We start from the raw sequence: 24,930 nt of genomic DNA, 5'->3' as shown, positions 1-24,930 counted from the left end.
AATCTGTCAGGCCTTCAACATTTTCCTGTTGGTTGTCGTTTGTCAATAGGACGTTTAGATGGATCAAACTCTAATGCTATTAGTGGAATATGTTAATGATCTGTGTTCATTTACAGTCATTATGTGACACAGAGGAATTTAAAATAATCTGTTTAGTTTCATATTTCCCTTTTCCAAAAATGATGGGCGCTAAAATCTCACTTCCTGATTCCTGATACCCTTCACTATGCTCAAAGTCGATATAAAGTGCACATTCCATCTGTGTTGTGCTCATTTGATCCGTCCCACAGCCTCAGGCGGATGTAGCCAAACCTCTTAAGTATCTGCTTCATTTTTCTTTCTAACCCTAACCCTTCATCTTGATTATGTAACTTCCTACTGCAGCTATTTACTCCATGAAAGATATCTAGAAATATCCAAGAATAAAATGCACCAATCCACTAGTCCCTCCGTCCAGGTAATCCTGCAAATATATATGATAGATATATAACTGTAGCCACACCTAAAGCCACTACAGGATGCTAATGGGAACTGTATGAAGTGCAGGTTAAGCTAACTGAAAAGGATGGTAACTTGACAGCATGTCCCAGTTTCCCACTAAAATCGTTTCCTTGTCAAGAGCTGGGTATGAACACATTAGCATAGCATAGGGTGGTAACCAGCGGCCCCTGGTAGTCTCCAGGAACCAGGAGACGGGGGCCAGGGACAGCTGGCAGAGGCAGCTGGAGCTGGCCGTGGCCTGGAACAGGGTGGACATTGCTGAGGCAGAGATCTTCACGGAGGAGAGCCAGTGGAAGGTGAGCCACTTCCATCCAGCGTTTCCAGCATTTCCTACCTGCTGGTTGCAGTTTCAAAGAGCTTTTACTGGCCGGGGTCTCCCGTTTCTATCCCCCTCAGGCACACTAGTGATGCAGTATCCAGTTAGGTTTTAGTAGAAGATATATAGAAATGTATCGCCATGCTAGTTATATTGGCAAACAGTTTTGGAAGTGTCAGGGAAAGCCAACTTAATCCTCCCTCTCTCTCCTCCCTCTCCTCCCCAGTCCAGGGACCTGGAGCAGGCCATGTCCTCCTCTAACGTGTCCCTCTCCTCCCCAGTCCAGGGACCTGGAGCAGGCCATGTTCTCCTCCCTGACGGGCCTGAAGCCAGAGTTTGTGCGCCTGCTGCTGGAGAACGGGGTGAGGCTGGACCGCGTGCTGGGGCAGGACACCGCCCTGTGCGACCTCTACAACCACCTGCCCGGCTGCTTCTTCCTGAGCCAGACGGTGCGCCGCATGCACAGGGGGCCCCACAGTGGGCCCCAGGGCCTCTTCGTGCGGGGCCGGCCCGCGCTGGACCGGGGCGCCCGGATTTCCATGTGCCACGTGTCGGAGGAGGTGCGCCACCTGCTGGGCAGCTTCACTGAGCACATCTACCCCTCCAAGGGCTGCAGCAACGAGGGCCGCGACGACCACTCGGTCACCGTGAGTCTGCTCTGGTCACTCATGTGTTCGTCTGTCTGAGGCTCTCTAGCACCACCACAGGCTGCTGCGGGGTTGGGTTCCCGATGACCCAAAGGTTCTGAGTTGGAGGCCCAATGACTGCAGTCCACCTGTAGGCCTCCCTGAGCAGGATGCCATAACGCCCCACCTGCTCCTGAATGGCATGCCCTCTAAAATGTGCTGCTTAATAAACGTGTTAGTAAATAGTAAATGACCAATCATGAAACATGTACACAAATTTGACCACAATCACTGCAAAAACAGACTCCAAGTGAATTTCATTTTGTGATGTTCTGGTCCAGATAGATCCACTGGAGGCGGGCGGGGAGGGACCCAGCGAGGCCCCCAGGGACCCGGGCACGGACCTGTTCCTCTGGGCCGTGCTCCAGAACAACAGGGAGCTGGCCCAGATTGGCTGGGAACAGGTGATCACAGTACCCAGCATGCACCATGGCTGTGTGTGTGTGTGTGTGTGTGCGCACGCTAATGAGTCAGAAGGTATATAAATATCTGTGTGTGTGTGTGTGTTGTCAGTGTAAAGACTGCTTGTGCGCTGCTCTGGCAGCCAGTAAGATCCTGAAGAAGATGGCAGAGGAGGTCAAGGATGCAGAGGAGACGGAACAGATGATGGAGCTAGCCAACATCTACGAGAAACACGCTATAGGTACATTACTACCTTATAGGTACACTACTACCTTATAGGTCCACTACTACCTTATAGGTCCACTATAGGTCCACTACTACCTTATAGGTCCACTACTACCTTATAGGTCCACTATAGGTCCACTACTACCTTATAGGTCCACTATAGGTCCACTACTACCTTATAGGTCCACTATAGGTCCACTATAGGTCCACTACTACCTTATAGGTCCACTATAGGTCCACTATAGGTCCACTACTACCTTATAGGTCCACTATAGGTCCACTATAGGTCCACTACTACCTTATAGGTCCACTATAGGTCCACTATAGGTCCACTACTACCTTATAGGTCCACTATAGGTCCACTACTACCTTATAGGTCCACTATAGGTCCACTACTACCTTATAGGTCCACTATAGGTCCACTATAGGTCCACTACTACCTTATAGGTCCACTATAGGTCCACTATAGGTCCACTACTACCTTATAGGTCCACTATAGGTACACTACTACCTTATAGGTCCACTATAGGTACACTACTACCTTATAGGTCCACTATAGGTCCACTATAGGTCCACTATCCACCCTATAGATACTCAACAACACTAGTTTGAGACAGATTAAAAATGAGCTTCACACGTGTGTGTGTGTGTGTGTGTGTGTGTGTGTGTGTGTGTGTGTGTGTGTGTGTGTGTGTGTGTGTGTGTGTGTGAGTGTGTGTGTGAGCAGGAGTATTCAGTGAGTGCCACGGTTGTGATGAGGAGCGGGCCCAGAAGCTCCTGATCCGGGTGTCCCCGTCCTGGGGCCGGACCACCTGCATCAGGCTGGCCCTGGAGGCCGACGACAAGGGCTTTGTAGCCCACTGCGGAGTCCAGGTACCCTCTCCTTAACCCGGCCTCCCTCCGCCCCCACGGCCTTCAGGACGCAGCCCAGCCAGCCCATGGCCTCCCTCGCTGCCTGCTGACCTTTGACTCTCATGCTCTCTTGTGGGCCAGCAGAGTTCAAGTACAAGTTTATTAATGTGCCTTAAAAAAACAAACCAGGTTTGTACCAAAGTGCTGTGCCGATTATTATACAACTCACCTCCTCGTTGCAATGCAAGAGCCTTAGTCAGGTGAGTCTCTTTTTAAAAACACCAACTGACTCGGCTGATTTGATATAAGCCGGCACCTTTCTCAAAGGGTGTGGAGGGAGCCCAGTCAAAGAACTGGTTCTGAGGACCTAAAGGGCCTGTTGGTTTATAAGGGGAGATGAGGTCTGAGATGTAAGCAGGAGTAGGAACATGCAGGGCTTTAAAAGGTACGAAGTAGGATTTCATTTAACAGACAGGTTAATTAAATGAAGTAAATGACAGTGATAGAACACTCTCCGACTCCACAACAGTGTTTAACAGCCTCAGCAATAGGCCACAGCAACACTTGAGTCCTGTCTTTCCTGGAGACCTTGATCTCTACCCTGCATAGCCTTATGTCTTTGCTGGGGAAGACTTGAGTTCATTCATTCCTCTTGAGTTGGTCATCCTTGAGAAGCACAATGCTTCCAGGCTGAAGGCCGGGCTGCAAAGACTGCTGGACCAGATTCTTGACTTGAGGCCACTGGTATTTGTGGAGGTCTTTGACCCAGTCATCAACTGGGGTAGAAGGAGGGATCACTTTCTGAATGAGGAGGGTTGCTAGTGTAAGTATGAGAGCATCGTCCGGATTGGTGGACACTGGAATGAAAGGTCTGGCATTGATAATATCAGACACCTCTGCCATCAGTGTGGTGACTGCCTCCTGGGTCAGCTTCGAAGTCCCAAGCTGGAGGGACATAGTTCTTGCTTCACCAATCATCCCCTCCGGTGAATCACCCATGTTGGAGGCGTGGGGCGGGTTGAACTTCCTTGTGCAGCCCTGGTCCAACAGGAACTTCTCAACGGAAGTGTTAGGGCCAATTTATTGTTAGTTTATTTTATTGAAAATTATCGCCCCCTGCTGGCACTTTTAAGTTTGTTTGCGATGCGACCTGGAAATCAATAAAGGTAATCAGGATGTGAAGCCCGAGAGGGGACCGGATTAGAAAACGCCAGCCACAGTCGAGAGTGATATAGTTTTTAACCACGTTAAACAAGATAAACACCATAAACACAATACACACGTATAGGAACAACGAATACGTTTCGTTCGTATCGTTTACATTTACACTGAAACCTACATACACCCTTAGGATAATATAACTTTTTGTTACAATTATAAGGACAATAGATCCTATTTTCGTTGCGATTATATTTAATTTAATTTAACCGGATCGTGCGTTTGGAACAACCCCTCGCCTGGGCTCGCGCGGCAGCTTGATCAAGGTAGGACAAGCAGCCGAAACAGGAAGTGTCAATATTGACGGGTGACAGGTGGGTGAACAGGCTTAATAAATCCTCTGTGCTTTACCAAGGAGACGATTAAACAATGAACATCTGACTTTCTCGGTACACTCGGACTAAAAGGTTACAGGTGATAGTGTTGAAACTGGAGCAGACAAATACATTCTGCCTCAGAGGAGACTGGAGCAACTCAATCTCAAATAACACAGATTTGTGTTCAGTTGGGCAGATGTCATCCAATGAATGGTTATGAAGGGAGACGCCAGGGGAGAGCACTAGGTAAAGAGTATGGTTTTAGACCACGTGTTGGACCAGTTACAGATGTACCAGGTTAAAGGTGTCAATGAGATTCAGAAAGTCAGTTTCCAGCCAGTGTTGGGGACGTCAAATATGGATATTATAGTCACCCAAAAGCAGGACTCTGTCATGCTTTGCTATAATGAGTGAGAGTGGCTGGAACAATTAACTGAGGAAGTTAGTCCTCAGTGCTGACTTTAACTAAATGTTACAGATTATGGAATTGCTGACAATGAGTGCAGTTGCGGGTTGAACAGGTGAACCTTATTAAGCCTACAAAGGCCTGCTCCAGCAGGTTTAGGACCTGTGTCCACCTGTGGACCTGTGTCCACCTGTGACCTGTGTTTTTTTTTTTTTTTACAATTGTTCCCAATGAGGAGAGTTTAAGTTGCTTCATGAAGCCTCCTTGAGAGAAAACGCTGCACCAAGCGTCTTCCTTCAGAGCGCTCCGCTCCCAGTGCTCCTAGTGTAAAATATCTCCACTTTAGTGGTGGGGCGTCACTGCCACTGCTCTTCAGGGAAACCAACCATGTATTAGATTGGGCCGGACTCGTCACTTTAGAATCTAGAAAAATGGAGGAGAAACACGTTCTTGCCGTGTCAATCTATCCGGTGATAAAAAGGAAACAACGCAACGCTAGTCTAACCCAGAACATTAACCCCAAACCAATGCTGTTAAAGTACACTCCCTGTTTCAGGGTCTCTGTTACGTTCTACCTCATCAACTTCTTCATGAGGTGGTTTAATCAATCCGTGTGTGTGTGTGTGTGTGTGTCTGTGTGTGTGTGTGTGTGTGTTGCAGATGCTGCTGACCCAGATCTGGTGTGGTGAGCTTGCTGTGGACAATCCCTTGTGGAGAGTCTTCCTCTCCATGGTGTTCTTCCCCCTCATCTTCACCGGCTTCCTGGGCTTCAGGTGAGCCCCCTCCGCCCCCCTCCGCCCCCCTCCCCCCCTGGGCAGCCCCCTGGGGCGCATCTATTCATAGAGCAGCTCTCCCTTTCAACTGGTCCTGGTGAGTTAGGGTGGAGCGTGGCCGCTTGGTTCATTACTCTGAGAGATGAAACACACAGGGGGTGTTAGGAGGGCTCTGTTAACCACCATACCCCTGATCAAAGAGATGAGAGGTTCAGCTCAGAGATTTAACTCTGATATCTCTGTGGATCATTCTCCAGCCCAGGGATGAACCCGACACCAGGACTACCGCAACGCATTGTTGAACCTTTCATCTCAACCTTAGTTCCCCAACAGATTGCAGTGATACAGCTTCATGGAAGGATGCTGAGAGCTCTTTGCCTCACCCATTCACCGCTCTGACTGGGCGGTGTGTGTGTGTGTGTCTGTGGAGCTCTGTCTGGGCGGTGTGTGTGTGTGTGTGGAGCTCTGTCTGAGGTGTGTGTGTGTGGAGCTCTGTCTGGGTGGTGTGTGTCTGTGGAGCTCTGTCTGGGAGGTGTGTGTGTGTGTGTGTGTGTGTGTGTGTGTGTGTGTGTGTGTGTGTGGAGCTCTGTCTGAGGTGTGTGTGTGTGTGTGTGTGTGTGTGTGTGTGTGGAGCTCTGTCTGGGTGGTGTGTGTGTGTGTGTGTGTGTCTGTGGAGCTCTGTCTGAGGTGTGTGTGTGTGTGTGTGTGTGGAGCTCTGTCTGGGTGGTGTGTGTGTGTGTCTGTGGAGCTCTGTCTGGGCGGTGTGTGTGTGTGTGTGTGTGGAGCTCTGTCTGAGGTGTGTGTGTGTGTGTGTGTGTGTGTGTGTGTGTGGAGCTCTGTCTGGGTGGTGTGTGTGTGTGTGTGTCTGTGGAGCTCTGTCTGAGGTGTGTGTGTGTGGAGCTCTGTCTGGGTGGTGTGTGTGTGTGTCTGTGGAGCTCTGTCTGGGCGGTGTGTGTGTGTGTGTGTGTGTGTGTGTGTGTGTGTGTGTGTGTGTGTGTGTGTGTGTGTGTGTGTGTGTGTGTGTGGAGCTCTGTCTGGGCGGTGTGTGTGTGTGTGTGTGTGTGTGTGTGTGGAGCTCTGTCTGAGGTGTGTGTGTGTGTGTGTGTGTGTGTGTGTGTGGAGCTCTGTCTGGGAGGTGTGTGTGTGTGTGTGTGTGGAGCTCTGTCTGGGTGGTGTGTGTGTGGACGTGTGGAGCTCTGTCTGGGCAGTGTGTGTGTGTGTGTGTGTGTGTGTGTGTGTGTGTGTGTGTGTGTGTGTGTGTGTGTGTGTGTGTGTGTGTGTGTGTGGAGCTCTGTCTGGACAGAAGTTACGGTGTGTGTGTGTGTGTGGATGGTGAAAAAATATAGTAGGGTCAGGGCTCTCAAGTGTCACGCATTGAGCGTGACAGTCACTAATTTCTCTCTTTTGTCACACACTCCCGCCACACATTGTATTTCTCACGCGGGAAAAAAAACAATATTTATATCTATATTTAATATGACGCAGCGTCCAAAATGTCTCTGGCCACGCCGCGCTCACTATGGAGGAGTCAGGCACGTCTTCCCAGGATCTCTCAGTCGAGCCTGCCACTTATCAGCCAATCAAAAAAAAATAAAGGGGTTACACTTTTATATCTGGGTAAGATTTAACGCAGCAACCAATGAACCATGTTTGTGACTCAAATACTTACGTGCCATGTGTCACATCTTTTCTGCAAGTCTGAGCAATTATTAATAACAACAACAAAAACACTAATATTATTATTATTATTAATGAAACGGGGAGGGGGGGATGTCACTCTTGCCTGTCTTCAAAATTTTCTATATAATTTATACTTTTTGAGGCTCAACAGTTTTAGTTTGAACAGCTTTGTATATTTGACTTCCGTTGATGCTAGAGTGTGATGGCGTCACCCACTCTAGCCCAGGGTAGCTATCACAAAAGCTAACCATTTTGTACATTGTGGAGCCTAACTAACAACGTCAATATTTAACCTAGAAACACAATGTGAAGCTTCAACTGCTACTGTATTTCTTCTTTCATTGGCACTTCAATTATTAATCGATTGAAAATCGACCTGTTGAGTGTTGGGTGTTTGTGTGTGGCGATCCTGTTTATATTACAATGGAGACACTCGCCTTCCTTCACAACAGTCTCGTCTTTATTGTCTTTGGTTTAGACTGAATCGTTTGAGTTTAGCTGTTAGTTTTAATTCTCATACCTCCGATCTTTTCCTACTATTTCAGGGTTGCCAACTCTCATGCATCTGGCGTGACACTCACGCTTTCAGCATCAATCTCACGCTCTCACACACACACAACAAATGTCAGGCCAAAAAAAAATAAAAAATCCTGTTCATTTTCTGCTGATGATTTGACTAGAGTAGACCAGACCACAGCGTATTGTTTCTAACCCTATCTCCCCACAATGTTCTCACAGCAGTATTCTCTGAGTGTTGACTCCAGTTGATTCGATGAAAACGTTGATCCGGACAAGCGCTATAATGTAGTGGCACCACAGCCCCCATCCCCCCCACCCGTCAACAACTCTATCTGGCTGTTGTCTTTGCTCAGACGTGACGAGGTGATCCAGAGAGAGGCTCAGAGGACGGAGGACATCATCACCATGGAGACGATGACAGGAAGTGTACGGCGGGCCAACGGTAATCCGTTGTAAGTTCACATAGTGGCCGGTTCATTCAGTTAGCGGGAGCCTTGACCCTCCCAGTGTGGAGCCCTTAATGAAAGGACGGCTGAAGTGGTTCAGTGGTGTGCCACACTGCAGCTACCATCCAATCCAATTCAATTGTATTTGTATAGCCCATATATGGCCATATAGGCCAACAGGCCATATATGTATGACACCCCCTGACCCTAGCAGAGGGCACCCTAACTGTGACCCTTCCCCCCCCCCCCGCAGTGAGCTCCCCAGCACCAGGCAGCTGCAGCCCCTAAGGGGGTGCTCCCGGCTGGCCAGCCTGTACGGCTCGCCCCTGGTCAAGTTCTATTGGAACATCCTGTCCTACTTCGGCTTCCTCTTCCTGTTCGCCGTGGTGCTGATGGTGGACTTCCAGAGCGCCCCCTCCTGGCTGGAGGTGCTGCTCTACATCTGGCTGGCCACCCTGGTGTGTGAGGAGGTCCGGCAGGTAGGGGACAGGGAGGGCGTCGGCCGATTGAACACGCACGCACGCACGCACCCACGCACGCACGCACACACACCCTTTGCCTACACGCCCCCCCACACACTCACTTAATACTGATGCAATAAACATGTATCTCTTCTCAGAGCTACGTACTCATTATCTTCTCTCTTTAGTTATTTCATGACCCTGATGGTTTTGGATTCAGCAAAAAAGCCAAGCTCTACATCAGTGACCTGTGGAACATTCTGGACGTGCTGTCCATTCTTCTCTTCATCGTTGGCCTCGCCTTTAGGTAAGTATGTTATTCAGTCCTCCCTGTTTCAGAGCCACCCAATAGTTCCTCAGTAGACCTGGACTGCATTTAAATCCAGTGACTATACTAAACTATACTATACTGAATCTCAGAGGACAGTAGACACTCAAATAAGTGCATTCCAGATTCAACATCAGCGTTCACAACTCTGTGGAGGCTGGTGTTCAGACTAGATAGCCCTGTCTGTGATGTTCATATAGAAACTCACCTCTCCCTCTGGGAACCCACCGCCACACACACACACACGCATGCACACACACACACACACACACACACACACATACAATAATGTAATGTAAAGTACCCCCCCCCCCCAGGCTAACGACGGGGCTGTTCTACACGGGGAAGATCCTCCTCTGCATCGACTACATCGTCTTCTGCCTCCGCCTCATGGCCATCTTCACCATCAGCAAGACCCTGGGCCCCAAGATCATCATCGTCAAGAGGATGGTGAGGGGGAGGGGGGGGAGGGTGAGGGGAGGGTGAATGGTGAGGGGGGGGAGGGGGAGGGGGGGTAGGGTGAATGAGGAGGGGGTGAGAAAGATGCGCCACTGATAAAACTCCCCTCGGTGTCTCCCCCCCTCTGTGTCTCCCCCTCTGTGTCTCCCCCTCGGTGTCTCCCCCTCTGTGTCACCCCCAGATCATGGACTTGTTCTTCTTCATGTTCCTGCTGAGCATCTGGGTGGTGGCGTATGGCGTGGCCAAGCAGGGCATCCTGATCCACAACGAGGGCCGGCTGGACTGGATCCTCCGGGGGGCGGTGTACGAGCCCTACCTCATCATCTTCGGCAACGTCCCCTCCAACATAGACAGTGAGGAGCGCCTCCTTAAGGAACCATAATGACATAGACAGTGAGGAGAGCCTCCTTGAGGAACCATAATGACATAGACAGTGAGGAGAGCCTCCTTGAGGAACCATAATGACATAGACAGTGAGGAGCGCCTCCTTAAGGAACCATAATGACATAGACAGTGAGGAGAGCCTCCTTAAGGAACCATAATGACAGACAGTAAGGAGAGCCTCCTTAAGGAACCATAATGACATAGACAGTGAGGAGAGCCTCCTTAAAGGGGACATATTATGCCACCAGGTGTGAGTGTGGAAAAAACACGACTTAATGTTTATCTGTGTAACTACAGCCAAGCATTCCATGAGTTGTATGATAGCACACTTCTGATGAGCTGTGTGTATCACCATAACACTAGTGTGTGTTCCTCCTCCTGGCAGACGCTGAGTTCGACATCGAGTCGTGCACCGTGGATGGCTCTGACCCCCTGAAGCCCAGGTGTCCGCTGCTCAATGACCACCAGATGCCCGCCTTCCCGCCCTGGCTCACCATCATCATGCTCTGTGTGTACCTGCTGTTCGCCAACATCCTGCTGCTCAACCTGCTCATCGCCATCTTCAAGTGAGACCCCCGGCCCGCCCACTTTGAGGGAGAGTTGTTTGGGGTGGGGGGGGGCAAGATGGTCTAGTGGGTGGGTCTCCCAGTGGGAAGGCTCTGGGTTCAGACCTCCAATGGATGTGGTCTCAAAGCTCAAGAGGGACACTTGATATCTGATCCCTTCATGCAGCACTATTTTCGTGTTGTAGAAGCCATAGCTTCCTCTCTGCCTGTTTCCATGGCGACGACCTGCTCACGACCACCTGACCTCCCTCATCCACGGGCTGCTCTACATCTCTCCCATGGCCTTGGTTCTGTATCAACACAAACCAAAACTGGAATGAGACCCTTTAACCTGAGCCGACCTTTGGGCCTTCTCTCATGGAGTTTGAGTCCTTTTGAGAACAAGCTTTCGTCGTAAGGTGACTTCCGTGTGTTCCATCAGGTTCAGCTCCTCACCCAAGACTAGTCTCTCTCAACGTTTTCTCGGGCGGGACATAATGAAAGCCTCCCGTCTATCTGCCTCTGAAGGGCGGTTCCTGTCCTGACTCCCAGTAGCCAGACTGACCTTCAAAGGCACATGGGCATACTCACCTGATGACCCAGTACGCCGTTCAGTGGGAACAGGATTGCCCCTGTTGCCATGGTCCTACTAACTCTGGACTGGCTAATGTGTCAATGGGCCAGAAATGACCTGATGGTCATCAGTCCCTTAGCGCCTTAAGCAGTCATCATGATCATGGTCCTGATTCAGCAGTTGTTGGACAAGTGGCAGGAATGGCATGAGCCCCTTTCACCCTCTGACCTCTGACTCACTCCCACATGGAACGCCTGGAAGGAGGAACTGGCCATTCTCCCTACAGTAACGATGCGCTCCATGCTACACGTCTGTCAGCTCCTCCTGTTTTACATACCCTCCTTTGGTCAGATTCAACCACTGTACACTGGTTGGTTGCAGGCAGATTGCAGCCACTTTGGTGATCCCAGAGTGTCCGAGATACAAATTCTTTCTCACTGCCAAGCCTGGAGGTATGTAAATACAGTCAACCACCCAGGGGATCACCATATGATGGGCAAACCCTTGTATATATCCAGCAGTGTCTAACCGTTGGAAGCTAAGAACTATAATTATTTGAATGACCTTCTGACGCCTGGCGCCAAGCCCCAAGACGGATGAAGGTCAACCGCCACTTGAGATGAGTGCAAATCCCTCCAGGTGTCAGGGCGGCTGTGGAATAGAGCCCGACTATCAGCAACCTTTCTTAGTCCATGGTGTGGGCCATGACCTCACTCCCTTCTAACCAATGGTGCACTCTGTATATGCTTCCCGTGAGGGCCCTCCGCCCCTGGGATTCACATACAAACACATGGTTGTGCCTGATAGAAACACATGACTGTCAGTCCTCTTCCCCTCCTGTTGCTGTGCTGTGGGTGCATAGTGGGTATAAACTTAAAGACAGAAACCTCAGTGGTTCATCTCTTATCGACGTACCATGGGGATGCTCAATCTGCCATGAACCAATCCTAAGCCGCTTTCACATATGACCTCCGCATTTGTGGAGCAGGAGGTTCGACCGTGAGGGTCATTCACACTTATTCACACATAAGTGTGAATAACACATAAGGTGTCGCTCAGGCATCAGTAGAATCTCCGGATGGTTTAGGGGGGCGGGCTTGCAAGGGGCGGGGTATGATGTAGGGTCTAAATTCTCAAGAGGCGGGACATGCCGTAGTAATCGCGGCCGCTGTCTTGTTGGTTTGTTGTTGTTTGACCGCTGACAGCATGGAAGCAGAACGGGCAGAACTCATTGCGATCTTCTCAACTGTTGTTGCAGCGATACATCAGATATTTCGTTGCATCCACAACATCCGAGGCATCGATGAAAGATTGGAGCATGAGTTAGAAACCAATAGAAGGAACGATGAAGAAGAAAGGCGTTGCGAACGACTGCGTTACCGGAGAAAGAGAGCGCTTCTGCTGTTTAACCAGCATCAACGGCAGGGAAGGATCTGAAGAATCACGCGACCGAGCGGCATAGTGTTCTGGACCAATGTTCTCGAGAATTTTGACGAGTTACAGTGGGTGCGTAATTCGAATGAGTCGCTGTACGTTTGAGTACGTTTTAAGTATGGTGGCTCCAGCTCTGACTCGCAAGACTACACGATGGCGAAAACCACTAGAACCCCGTCACAGACTGGCCATTGCCCTGTGGTGGTATGCTACGCCAGGTGAATACAGGACCATAAGCTGCCTCTTCGGTGTCGGGATCGCTACGTTCTGTGTCATCGTGCGCGTAGTTACCGATGCGCTGTTGTTGAAACTGTCCAAGCGTTTTGTCTCCATGCCGGAGGGGGATCAATTGCAGAAGACATTGGATGGATTCAAGGCAGATTATCATTTCGGAGGCCACTCATGACGTGCAAATGCAGCCATCGGTACGAACCGGTATGCCCGGCCATCATTTGCGTGTTTGACAAAAGGCATCGTCCATTTCCATACATATGGTTAAGCAACAGTTTATAGTGTGCGAATTATAGGCAGATCATCATTTCGGAGGCCACTCATGACGTGCAAATGCAGCCATCGGTACGAACCGGTATGCCCGGCCATCATTTGCGTGTTTGACAAAAGGCATCGTCCATTTCCATACATATGGTTAAGCAACAGTTTATAGTGTGCGAATTATAGGCAGATCATCATTTCGGAGGCCACTCATGACGTGCAAATGCAGCCATCGGTACGAACCGGTATGCCCGGCCATCATTTGCGTGTTTGACAAAAGGCATCGTCCATTTCCATACATATGGTTAAGCAACAGTTTAGAGTGTGCGAATTATAGATCATCATTTCGGAGGCCACTCATGACGTGTAAATGCAGCCATCGGTACGAACCGGTATGCCCGGCCATCATTTGCGTGTTTGACAAAAGGCATCGTCCATTGCCATACATATGGTTAAGCAACAGTTTATAGTGTGCGAATTATAGGCAGATCATCATTCCGGAGGCCACTCATGATGTGCAAATGCAGCCATCAGTACGAACCGGTATGCCCGGCCGTCATTTGCGTGTTTGACAAAAGGCATCGTCCATTGCCATACATATGGCTAAGCAACAGCTAACTACAACCATTTGCTTACCATTGAATGGCACCCCAAATGATAATCAGCTGGTGCCCTTTTGCATGCTCCTCCAAAGTAGTCAATTATGAATGTGGATGTTGCGTTAAAGGGGGCTAATTGAGGCAAAGGCCAGATGGCCTGGCCGATAACCATATACATTTTTTTCGTTTAGGCCTAGGCCTACGTTACATTTTTTAATTTAACCATGCTTTATTCTCTATCAACCTGTGATAAAACCTAATTTCAACAAATCATTTTGACAAAGTGGCAAGGAATATTTCCGTAGTTTCATTTGGCTAGGCCTTATTCTCAACCTGACGTCCTGTTTTATAGGCAAGGCCTTATGTGAACTCAACGAATAGTCTCAGAAGTGCGCTCATGAAGAATAGGATGCGTGCCAATGCACAGAAAAGCAACAGTGTATAAAGATATGAAATAATAAGTTTTTAACAAATTAAAGTGCATAGAAATAAACAAAGTGTTAAGTTGAAAAAAATCCCACGTAAAAATCACACAAAATAATAATAAAAAAAAGAACGCAAACAAAGTCAATAAATCAAGTAGGTCTACTAAAAGTAGAAAGTGTCAAGTGTGCTGAAGTGTCTGTTCTGTGGCACAGGCCATGAACCGTGGAGGTTCAAAGGTCCACGTAGGATGGATCCCGATCCCGTCCGTTTTCCTGTTGATGGGGCTCGGGCATCCACGGTGCGTCGGCAGTGTACTGGGCCGGGGGGAATGGTATCTGGGGCTCTGGCCTCCACGCTGCAGTCGGGGGGTTCTGTGTACGATGGGGCTGCGGGGCTGACAGTCTGTACAGCACTCGCTCCAGCACGGAGTTGAGGTCCGAGAACCGTGGGTCCAGTTGGGCCGCCTGTCTGTCCCGGTCCTCCCGCATTTCTTGGCGTATGCGGTCATCCCGCTCCCAGCTCTCTAGGACCCTCAGACGTTCCCTTTTCTCCATCCTGCGGACCAGTTCTGCCAACTGTTCTGTGGCTTCAGCCGCTGACCCAGTGCATGCCCTCTTTGTCCTTTTACGCAAGGGCGTCGAGAACAGCTGCCTCTGAACTGGCATTTCGTCACCGTTATTATTATTATTATTCGGCGTGTCCGGGACAGAAAGAGGTGTCTGTGAGCAGGACGGTGATGGCATGCTCTCCGACAGGGAATCTGAAAGGGCTGCCACCTGCATGCTGCCAGTCGCTCGTAGCGGCCTTGTGGAGTGCCAGCCCCCCCAGATCGTCTCGCACAAATCCTGGTAGTGGCAGGTTTTGCGGTCGTTACCACTTTTTTTATTGTGGTCTACCACGGCGGTGAACTGTTTTTTTAGGGATTTTAATTTTGTGATGAGCTGGGTCCTTCCCTTCACAATTCCCATTTCGGCAAGTTTCTTTACCATGCAATCGTACATGACTGCGTCTTTCGCAGTGCCCTTCATGTGTGCGATCACCGCACTGTCGGCCCTCAGAGTAAGTAGCTGAAACACCTCTTCATCCTTCCACGCCATTCTCGTTTTGAGTCGTATGTCTCCTTGCCTCTCCTATATATGCAGCCTGCACCTGGCGTGTTTTTTGTTCCCGCCATAGGGCGTGTTCCCACCGTAGTGACGCTTGAAAGCGTCATCAACACGCCCACTAACGTGAAGTGCGAAATACTGACATCCTACTGCTCATTCACATATAAGGTAATTAGCATTTCCTCCGGAGAACATACTACCACGGGGGTAGTATTTTTTCAGGAGGTCCAACGTCAGGATATGTCATTCACATATACGGCACCTCCGTAGAATCTACGGAGAATAGACGGATGCATGTCCATATGTTAAAGCGGCTCTAGAGAGGGATTCTACACATAGCGATGACAGTATTCACAAGTTATGTCATATATTTATAATATATAATCATTTATTCATTATATTTATTATAATGTGTATTGAATTGGCTCCATATGTTTTTCAAGCCAATTCAATACCCAGCAGCAGTCTGTAACTCAGGTATCATAGCTTTCAGTATTTCACCAGTCCAACAGGAGAACAGTGTTTGTGTAAACAAGTATGGATGAAATAAGTATGACGCTGAAGGCAGATCAACAAAACAATTCCATTGACACCACATCGGTCTCCTCCTCCCCCCAGCTACACCTTCCAGGTGGTGCACGACAACACGGACAGCATCTGGAAGTTCCAGCGGTACGAGCTGATCAAGGAGTACCACACGCGCCCTGCTGCCCCCCCGCCCCTCATCCTCTTCTCCCACCTCTACCTCTTCGTCCGTCGGGCTCTGCTGTGCAGGCCGGCGCCCAAGAACAGTGAATTCAGTAGGTCAACGCAGCCCCCCGCCTCGACCACGGAGAAACTCAGGCCTTTTCTGTCCCCTTTACTCAAGTATTGGCTCTGATTATAACACGTGTTGTATGCCTTTATGGAGAGTGGAGAGTGACAGGGAGGGGGTTACAAGAGAGAGGTGATGATCTGATGGCTCATTAGTGGGTTGAATTTATTATAAGTGTACTTATTTATTTTCCAATAAGATTTTTGTGTAACATGTATGCCAGTTCTGAAAGTAAGACTTCAGGATTGGTCAACCTGGACACCGTTAACCGGTTATTGTGGTTGTAAGTGACTAAGGCGGACAACAGCAGCTGGGTTTGATCCCTGATGTCCCCTAACTACCTGGAGGCGTCCTTCAGTGAATTGCCTGACCCTGATTCAATGACATTGTACTGGTCATTTTGTTTTTTTATGATTTTGCTATGTTTCTACTTTGCTATTGAGTTATTCAGCAGACACTTTTAGCCACTCACAGTCAATACAGGTACAGTCATTACGGAGCAGACCAGAACTTTGAATCAAGATCTCTTACAGGTAGCTTAGGGACATCAAGATTAAAACCAGTAGCTCTGGGCTGGGAGTCCAACACCCTCAACCATTTGAGGACTGGTAAGTGAGTCAAGCATGTGTCCCTGACATTCTGAACCAGTGTGTCCCCCCTGGGGTTCCTCCCTCAGAGATGGAGCTCCTGCAGGCTGAGGAGGAGGAGCTGCTGTCCTGGGAGGCTCTGATGAAGGACAACTACCTGCTGTCCACGCGACAGGAGCAGAGCCAGAGCATGGAGCGACGCATCCTAGACACTGCCCAGAAGTAACCCCGGCCCCCTGGTCAGGTCTTCATGACCTGAGCAGACACACTCACAATAAACCTGATCTTGGTCAGAAGCAGACCCAGTGATGTTAAAGACTGGAGGTACTTGAGCTCTGGTGTGTCCCCAGGGTCAGCACACTGGCAGAGGGACTGGAACAGGACGGCAGCACTGCTGCTGTGGCCAAACGCCTGGGCCGGCTGGAGGAGCAGGTGGGCGTATGGTTTAGGGACGCATCGTTGTGTTATTTCCAGGCACTAGTCTTTGTTGAGGGATAGTGGGGAAGTATAGGGAGGTGAACACTTTATACACAGAATACACATCTTTGTCACCTTGGGCCTATAAAGTATCAGGGTATGGAATTGAAATGTGTGCACCCTCGTCATTCATCTGAGCTCCAGCAGGTACATGTCGGTGTGTACTTAAGCGTGCCTACTAGAGCAGAGAGAAGCAGTAAATGCACAGCCTGTATAATCGTTAAAGCCCTTCCTCCCTATCTCCGTCAGGTCTCCCAGTCAAGCAAGGCTCTGCAGTGGATCATGGACAGTCTCCAGTCCCAGGGCCACCACGCTGGAGAGGAACCGCCCCAACTCAGTCAGTCATTTCCACTGGCTTTCTGTTCTCTGTGACTCTATGATCATTTCCCATACAGGAGAGGCTTTTTCCAAAAGAAATCTGTGTGTGATTGCACACACAGACACAGGTAATACAAGAGGGTAGGGCGTCTTGCTCATGGATGCTTGGGGACATCAGGGGATCAAACCCAGAACCTTTCCGCTGGGAGAACAAATACCATAGACATCATGCTCTCCGTTCGAACCAGATTTGGTCAAGGGTTATTATAATAAGTTAGAACTAGTGGTGGATTTCATGATTCGTTTGAATGAATCAGTTTGCGTCGGTCAGTTCGCCAAAAAGAGTCGTTCATTCGTTCGTTCGTTCGTTGGTTCGCATTTCCGGTAGCGGTGAATCATGATTCTCAGTCACTGAGTCGGTCAGACTCGGCTCCTCCCTCGTTCTCGTTCAAACGAATCGCGAATGCACATTCGCGAATGCTGAGTCTGTCAGACTCGGCTCCTCCCTCGTTCTTGTTAAAACGAATCGCGAATGCACGTTCTCAGCCGAGTCGGTCAGACTCAGCTCCTCCCTCGTTCTCATTCTCAAACGAATCACGATCGTGCAATGGTGCAAACAGTCAACAATCAACACAACATTAACTAAGTTCCTTTTAGCTGAGGAGTGCTTCATGTTCGGAATCGGGATGTTGTTGACTCTCGTGACTTCTCAGTCCTCGATTCTTCTAAACACAGTCAGTGAACGAACGGCGACTCGCGAGTCAGCGCAACTCAGCGACTAGTGGGTGGAGCTGGGAGTCGAGTCTCGGCGAACGAACGAGACGAACGACGACGAACGAGAGCGGCGAATCAGGTCGGTTCGTTCGTTTTAAAGAGTCGTTCGCTCGAACTGATTCGTTTGCGAATGAGCCACCACTAGTTAGAACTGACTTAGCCATCCGTCGGCTGTTAGTGAGTGAAGTGTGATTTCAGAACGTTCATCTTGCCCTCTCACTGGAGGAGAAAGGAGGAGAGGGAGGAGGCCGAGAGGAATCAGCTGTCAGTTTCAAAATCGTCCTCTCTTCTGCTCTTATCGGCTCTCTCTCTTCATAAGTCTGTCAGTCTAAGGAAGATCTTACCTACAGCACATTTTAACTAAAGTTTATTCTATTCCATTTTCTGTACATAGATGAAAAATCTGTCCATCTTGATACCACACTTTTCAGCCGTTATTTCATAATTAGTATCTTCTCGTGTTTGATCTGCATTGTGTCCTTTACTCGTGGCTGCTTGTCTCACCTCCCATCCCGTCTCTCTGCGCAGCGGAGAGCGAGCCTCCAGGAGCCGGCTCGGGGGACGGGGAGCGGGAGGAGGACGGCTTCCACATCAAAGCCCGGCTCTTCAGCTACCCCGGGGCCAAGGGCCCCCGCTTCCCCGTGCCTGAGGAGAAGGTCCCCTGGGAGGTAGGGCTGCAACTAACGACTATTTTAATAGTCGTCTAGTCACTGACTATTGAAACGATTAGTCGACTAATCTGATAATTATAAAAATGTTCTTAAATTTAGCATGAGGTTGCTTTAATTATGTGGCAAATGATAATAAACACAAGAAAGATGGGTACTTCAATGAAAAATGCATCTTTTATTCAATATATATATAACTGAGTTAGTAACTGAATTACTCTATAATAAGTAATTAGTTACCAGGGAAAGTAATTATTTGCGTTACTGTAAAAAAAAAAAAAAAAAGTAGCTTTGTAGATGCGTGTGTCGTCGTGGGATGCTTCATTAAATTAGAGTTGCTTACAACGGATGTCGACAAAGTCTTTGCTCCTGGACATAATGTTCACTTTACATGCACATTCTTGCCTTTGACCTCAATGAATTTGAAGTAGTGCTTATATCTCCACCTTGAAAATGCCAACTTTTCATTGAATTGCTCCGGACTCGCTATCTCTGCTGCTTCTTCGACTCTGTTTGGTGTTTGTGTGTGCGGGTGGCACGCGTATCCTGGCTATCCTGGCTTGTGTGTAAAAACATTGGCTCCGATTGGCTACCATAAGAGGCTACCAGAAGAGAGATAAGAGACAGCAGAGAGAGAGGTCGTGTTTCCCGAAGCTCCGCTAGACAGTGGCAAAAAGTACTTAATTCATCGTTCAGGTCTACTTTATTTTATTTTATTTCATGATCATAATACTTAAGAATATATAGTTTGTTTCCTTCAACCTCAATTGCTCGATTCAACAATATTTTTTGGCACTTTGACTACCGGATCAGACCGCAGCAAAAGCCTTGGACTTTCCTATCGCCAACATGCCTCTGTACTCGGATGTCTCAGGCACAGAGACTGGGAAATGCACAGACTGCACCAAACTGCAACAGACAGTGGCTTTATTTGAAACGAGGCTAGCAGCATTAGAAAAATGCAAAGGACTTCTCCAGGATACAGTGCCGAAGGGTGAGTTTGCTGAGCTAGCTCAGACAAATCCACAACAGGATGATCAAAGCTACACTGTATCCTTCCCGAAGCTGGACAAGAGAGAGACAATTCCAACTGCCTCTCATTGGCACAGAGTCGGCGCTAAGTCCAAACAACATTCCAAAGTGAATCAACAAGTTCACTCAACGCCAAATGCTAAGCTTCCCAAAGCTAAAATCAGCCGGATTAGCCAATCGCTGAAGTTTACCATGCCGATGAAGAACCGGTTCCTGCCACTCCAGGAGTCCACGAACGCGCCTGCCACCCATGCACCCCTAAGCCCCGAGATGCGTCCAGACGAATGGTGTGGACAAAGACCGACCATGACCCTGTCGCCAGAGAGGCCAGCTGCGCATGCATCTGCCACCCGTGCACCCCTGAGCCCCAGGATGCATCCGGACGGACGGTGGGGACAGAGACGGAACAAGAACCAGTCACCACGGAGTCGAGCTGTGCATGCGTCTGCAACCGCCACTTCAAGCCAACAAGGGCCCATCTCACAGAAAGCAGATGAACCAGATTATTGTGCATGCAGGACTTAATGATATTCGAAGAGAACAGTCAGAACTTCTGGACACACTGGACAAATTACACGTTAGGTCATTCATCAGTGGACCCATACCAGCCGTTGACAGGGGAATAAACAGATTCAGTCGTCTACTTGCACTGAATACATGGCTTTCAAGAGTCTGCAATGAAAGAGGAAGGGGCTTTATTGACAATTTCAACTTGTTCTGGGGGCGCAAATATCTTTTCAGAGCAGATGGCCTACACCCAAACAGGTTAGGCTCAAAACTGTTAAGGGACAATCTTCTCTTCTCACTCTCCCACCATGAGAAGAAGCGAGACTACAGCCTCCCCCACCTCCCCCATCTACTGTCCCACTATCTGACACACAGATAGCAGACCTTGAAGAGAGACAACAGCCTGCCCGACACCATCGACACCATGCCTCCCCCCTTTGCTGATGCTGGCTTGGCGAGGAACGGCCACTCCCCTCCTCTGCACTCCCCCATCGACGATGACCTCCAGCACTCACCCATCGATGATGACCTCCAGCTGTCCCCCATTGATGATGACCACCAGCCTCATCTCTCCCATAGCCACAACGACAACTCCAGTTCCACTGTCTCCTCCCTTTATGATTTTCCAGATGAATTTAAGAAACTGAGAAATGTTGGCATCAAACTTGCATCTGCGTCAATGATACCATCCCCATGTCATGACCACAGTCTGATAGCACCCAAGCGGAGGGCGCCCCAGCCCCCCCCCTCCCTGTACTGATAGTAGTCCTGATTATTACTGAGACAAAAAAGGGTTCAGCCGTAGACACAGCACAAAGGAAGTTTCGCATAATCTGTTGAACCCAAAGTTGCCTACATCAAAACATGGCAACTTTTGCATTCCTGCTGTAATCACTAAGAGAGTAAACAAAGGGAAACTTAGACGCACTGCTAACCTCTCAAATCTCATACCTATTCCCTCCAAACCAAAATCAACCTTAAAGCCTATCAATAACACCATCAGGATGGGTCTACTTAATGTTAGGTCTCTTAATAACAAATATTTTTTAGTTAATGATTTTATTACCACTTCTCAACTGGATTTTATGTTTTTAACTGAAACATGGCTAGAACAAAATAACAGTGCAACCGTTCTGATAGAGACAGCTCCTCCCAACTATAACTTTTTTGATGTATGTAGATCTGGAAAAAGAGGTGGAGGGGTTGCTGCTATATTTAAAAATGTATTTCAGGGGAAACAGATGCTATTTGGTGATTTTCCATCATTCAAATACCTTTGTGCTGTATTGAAATGTTCCCCCAGAGTTCTCCTATTAATTATTACAATACAATACAATACAATACAACTTTATTAATCCCACTAGGGGCAATTAGTTTGAGCAGCTTGTATACAGACACAGTAATATACAAACAACAAATACACATACACAACTACGGAGCATTTAGTAGTCGAATTGCAGAGGGGATGAACGACTTGGAATGGCGGTTTGTTCTGCAAGCAGGTAAAGCGTAGCGACGCCCTGATGGCAACACAGAGAATTCACTTTTAAGAACATGGCCAGAAGAAGCCAAAATACCTGCTGCTTTCTTAATGATTTGCCGATTGCAAAAATAACTCAAGTCCCTTTGTTTAACTCTGGTGATCTTAGAACAGATGTTGACAATACTGTTCAGGCTGTTTCTGTCTTTTACTGTGAGGCTGTGAAACCAGCAGATAAAAGAAAAGCTCAGGAGACTCTCAATAAAAGATTGATAAAAACGACAGAGGATGACAGGACTTACAGAAAAGGAATTTAGTTTGCGGAGAAGGTGAATTCTCTGTTGCCCTCGCTTCACAATAGCCTCAGTGTTTACATCAAACTTAAGGTGATCATCGAAAATAGTACCCAGATATTTATAAGATGTAACTATTTCCACACTTTCCTTATGTATGATACACTCTTTGGCTGTATTTCTGTTCCGTCTAAAATCAATGATCAGTTCCTTGGTCTTAGATACATTTAAGTCCAAGAAGTTATCATCACACCAAGAAATAAAATCAGTGAGAGCATTCCCGTGGTCTGATTCTGAGCCTTGGAGAAGGGACAGTAACGCGGTATCGTCAGAAAATTTGACCAAATAGCTGCTGCCCTCTTGACTGCTCCTGCATCCGTCAGTATACATAATAAAGAGTAAGGGCGAAAGGACACACCCTTGTGGCGAGCCTGTGGACATAATTAGAGAATCTGAGAAACGGCCATTTACAGACACTCTCTGCACTGTCAGTCAAGAAGTCCAAAATCCATAATACAATCTGGTGAGGTAATTTAAAATCACATAACAACCTTTCTATTAAAAGATGCGGCTGCATCGTGTTGAATGCCGATGAAAAGTCGATAAAAGTATTTACAGGCCACCCACATACGCTGCAAATTTCTTCGATGACTTTACAGAATTATTGTCTAGCATCTCCACAGACTTTGACTGTCTAGTTATAACTGGTGACTTCAATTTTCATACTGATGATTTTAATGATAAGTGTGCAAAAAAACTTTTTACCATTTTGGACACATTTGAAATGTCTCAACATGTGAAAGAGGCTACTCATTGTAAGGGGCACACTCTAGACCTGGTTATCACAAAGGGTCTCAATGTTTCAGATCTCTCTGTGACCGATCCTTCACTGTCTGACCATTTCTGTGTTTTCTTTAATATATCTTTTATTCCCGACATACAGACAAAATCAAATACTGTCAAAAAACTGTATATCAATGAACATTCTAATGTACTTTTTAAAAAGGCCATCTCCTTGCTACCACCTCTCAACCCATGTTCTGCTGATGATCTTTTAGAAAACTTTAATTTGAAAATTTTGAAAGTCATAGATGTCATTGCACCTTATAAGGTTAAAACGATTTCTGGAAAGCAAAAGGCACCTTGGAGAAAAGCTGCTTTTGTAACAGCCCAGAAAAAAGAATGCAGGAAGGCTGAACGCATATGGCGTAAAACAAAACTTCATATTCACCATGACATCTATAAAGAGAGCCTCCGTGCTTACAATTTAGACTTAAAAAGTGCTAGAGAAACATTTTTCTCCAATATCATTAAAACCAATACTAATAATGCCAAAACCCTATTTGCAACTGTTGACAGACTGACCAAGCCCCCAACACAAATTCCACCTGACCTTCATTCCACTCAGAAATGCAATGAGTTTGCAGCATTTTATACTGATAAAATTGAAGGCATCAGACGCGCCATCAATGTCTCCACTTTAAACAAAAATGCTGGACTACCACCATATTCACGCAAAAGTAACGTGGCAATGACATGCTTTAATGTCACAGACTCTAAAACTCTTGTGGAAACTGTGACACAACTGAAGCCATCCACCTGTTGCCTTGATACTTTACCTACCAACCACTTTAAGAATGTTTTTGACTGCCTAGCAATAGACATATTGCAAATAGTTAACAACTCTCTCCAATCAGGCACTTTCCCAAAAGCCTTAAAAACTGCAGTTATCAAACCCCTTTTAAAAAAGCGGACCCTAGATGCCTCTATTATTAACAACTACAGACCAATATCAAATCTACCCTTCATAAGTAAAATCATTGAGAAAGTTGTCCTCCAGCAACTTAGTGACTTCCTGGCATCAACTGGTTGCTATGACACCTTCCAATCCGGATTTCGACCCCTTCACAGCACTGAGACCGCCCTTATTAAAGTTGTAAACGACATCCGTCTTAACACAGACTCTGGCAAAATCTCAATACTAATGCTACTAGACCTCAGTGCTGCATTCGACACTGTAGACCATACAATACTTTTGGACAGATTAGAAAACTGGGTGGGGCTTTCAGGCACAGTTTTAAATTGCTTTAGGTCCTACCTACAAAATAGGAACTACTTTGTTTCCATTGGCGACTTTGTTTCAGAATCAACAAACGTAACATGTGGAGTCCCACAAGGTTCGATCTTAGGACCCTCTCTATTCAACATCTACATGCTCCCACTAGGGCAAATCATGCAAAATAACAATATTGACCATCACTGCTATGCTGATGACACGCAAATCTATGTATCTCTATCACCAAATGACTATCAGCCCATAGATCTGTTGTGCCAGTGCATTGAGCAAGTCAAAGACTGGATGTGCCAAAATTTCCTTCAACTAAATGAGGACAAAACCGAGATAATTGTATTTGGTGCTAAAACCAAAAGGCTTAAAGTTACCCAACACCTTCACTCTCTGTCCCTGAAAACCTCAATCAAAGCCAGAAATCTAGGGGTTATCATGGATTCAGATTTACATTTCGACAGTCACATCAAATCAGTTACAAAATCTGCATATTATCACCTTAAAAACGTAGCAAAACTTAGAGGGCTCATGTCTACCGAAGACTTACAAACACTTGTACATGCCTTTATCACTAGCAAGCTTGATTACTGCAATGGTCTATTTACAGGTCTCCCAAAAAAAACTCTAAGGCAACTACAGCTTGTTCAGAATGCTGCTGCTAGAGTTCTAACAAAGACCAAAAAATGTGAACATATTACACCAATTCTTAAATCATTACATTGGCTCCCTGTATGTCAGAGAATTGATTTTAAAATCATGTTGC

At 47.6% G+C, this 24,930-nt stretch overlaps 1 protein-coding gene across 1 annotated transcript in view; it reads left to right on the top strand.

The window, feature by feature from the left end:
- Positions 1 to 24,930, top strand: part of LOC311358220 (transient receptor potential cation channel subfamily M member 2-like) — a gene marked incomplete at both ends in the record, with an annotated part of 33,404 nt that overhangs the window by 4,838 nt on the left and 3,636 nt on the right. The window contains 17 exons of the mRNA XM_084478224.1: positions 676 to 797; positions 1,099 to 1,464; positions 1,785 to 1,907; positions 2,017 to 2,146; positions 2,858 to 3,003; positions 5,584 to 5,696; positions 8,249 to 8,347; positions 8,595 to 8,820; positions 8,991 to 9,109; positions 9,448 to 9,580; positions 9,771 to 9,942; positions 10,359 to 10,539; positions 15,768 to 15,949; positions 16,640 to 16,772; positions 16,901 to 16,982; positions 17,277 to 17,364; positions 18,648 to 18,787. Of these exons, the coding sequence (XP_084334350.1) occupies positions 676 to 797; positions 1,099 to 1,464; positions 1,785 to 1,907; positions 2,017 to 2,146; positions 2,858 to 3,003; positions 5,584 to 5,696; positions 8,249 to 8,347; positions 8,595 to 8,820; positions 8,991 to 9,109; positions 9,448 to 9,580; positions 9,771 to 9,942; positions 10,359 to 10,539; positions 15,768 to 15,949; positions 16,640 to 16,772; positions 16,901 to 16,982; positions 17,277 to 17,364; positions 18,648 to 18,787 (2,555 nt within the window). The remainder of the gene's footprint in view (positions 1 to 675; positions 798 to 1,098; positions 1,465 to 1,784; positions 1,908 to 2,016; positions 2,147 to 2,857; positions 3,004 to 5,583; positions 5,697 to 8,248; positions 8,348 to 8,594; positions 8,821 to 8,990; positions 9,110 to 9,447; positions 9,581 to 9,770; positions 9,943 to 10,358; positions 10,540 to 15,767; positions 15,950 to 16,639; positions 16,773 to 16,900; positions 16,983 to 17,276; positions 17,365 to 18,647; positions 18,788 to 24,930) is intronic.

Source organism: Micromesistius poutassou, assembly GCF_964030765.1.
Source record: "Micromesistius poutassou genome assembly, chromosome: 14".
Taxonomy (NCBI): Eukaryota; Metazoa; Chordata; class Actinopteri; order Gadiformes; family Gadidae; genus Micromesistius; species Micromesistius poutassou.
Note: the sequence above shows the minus strand (reverse complement) of the source record. Positions and strands in the feature narration are given on the sequence as shown.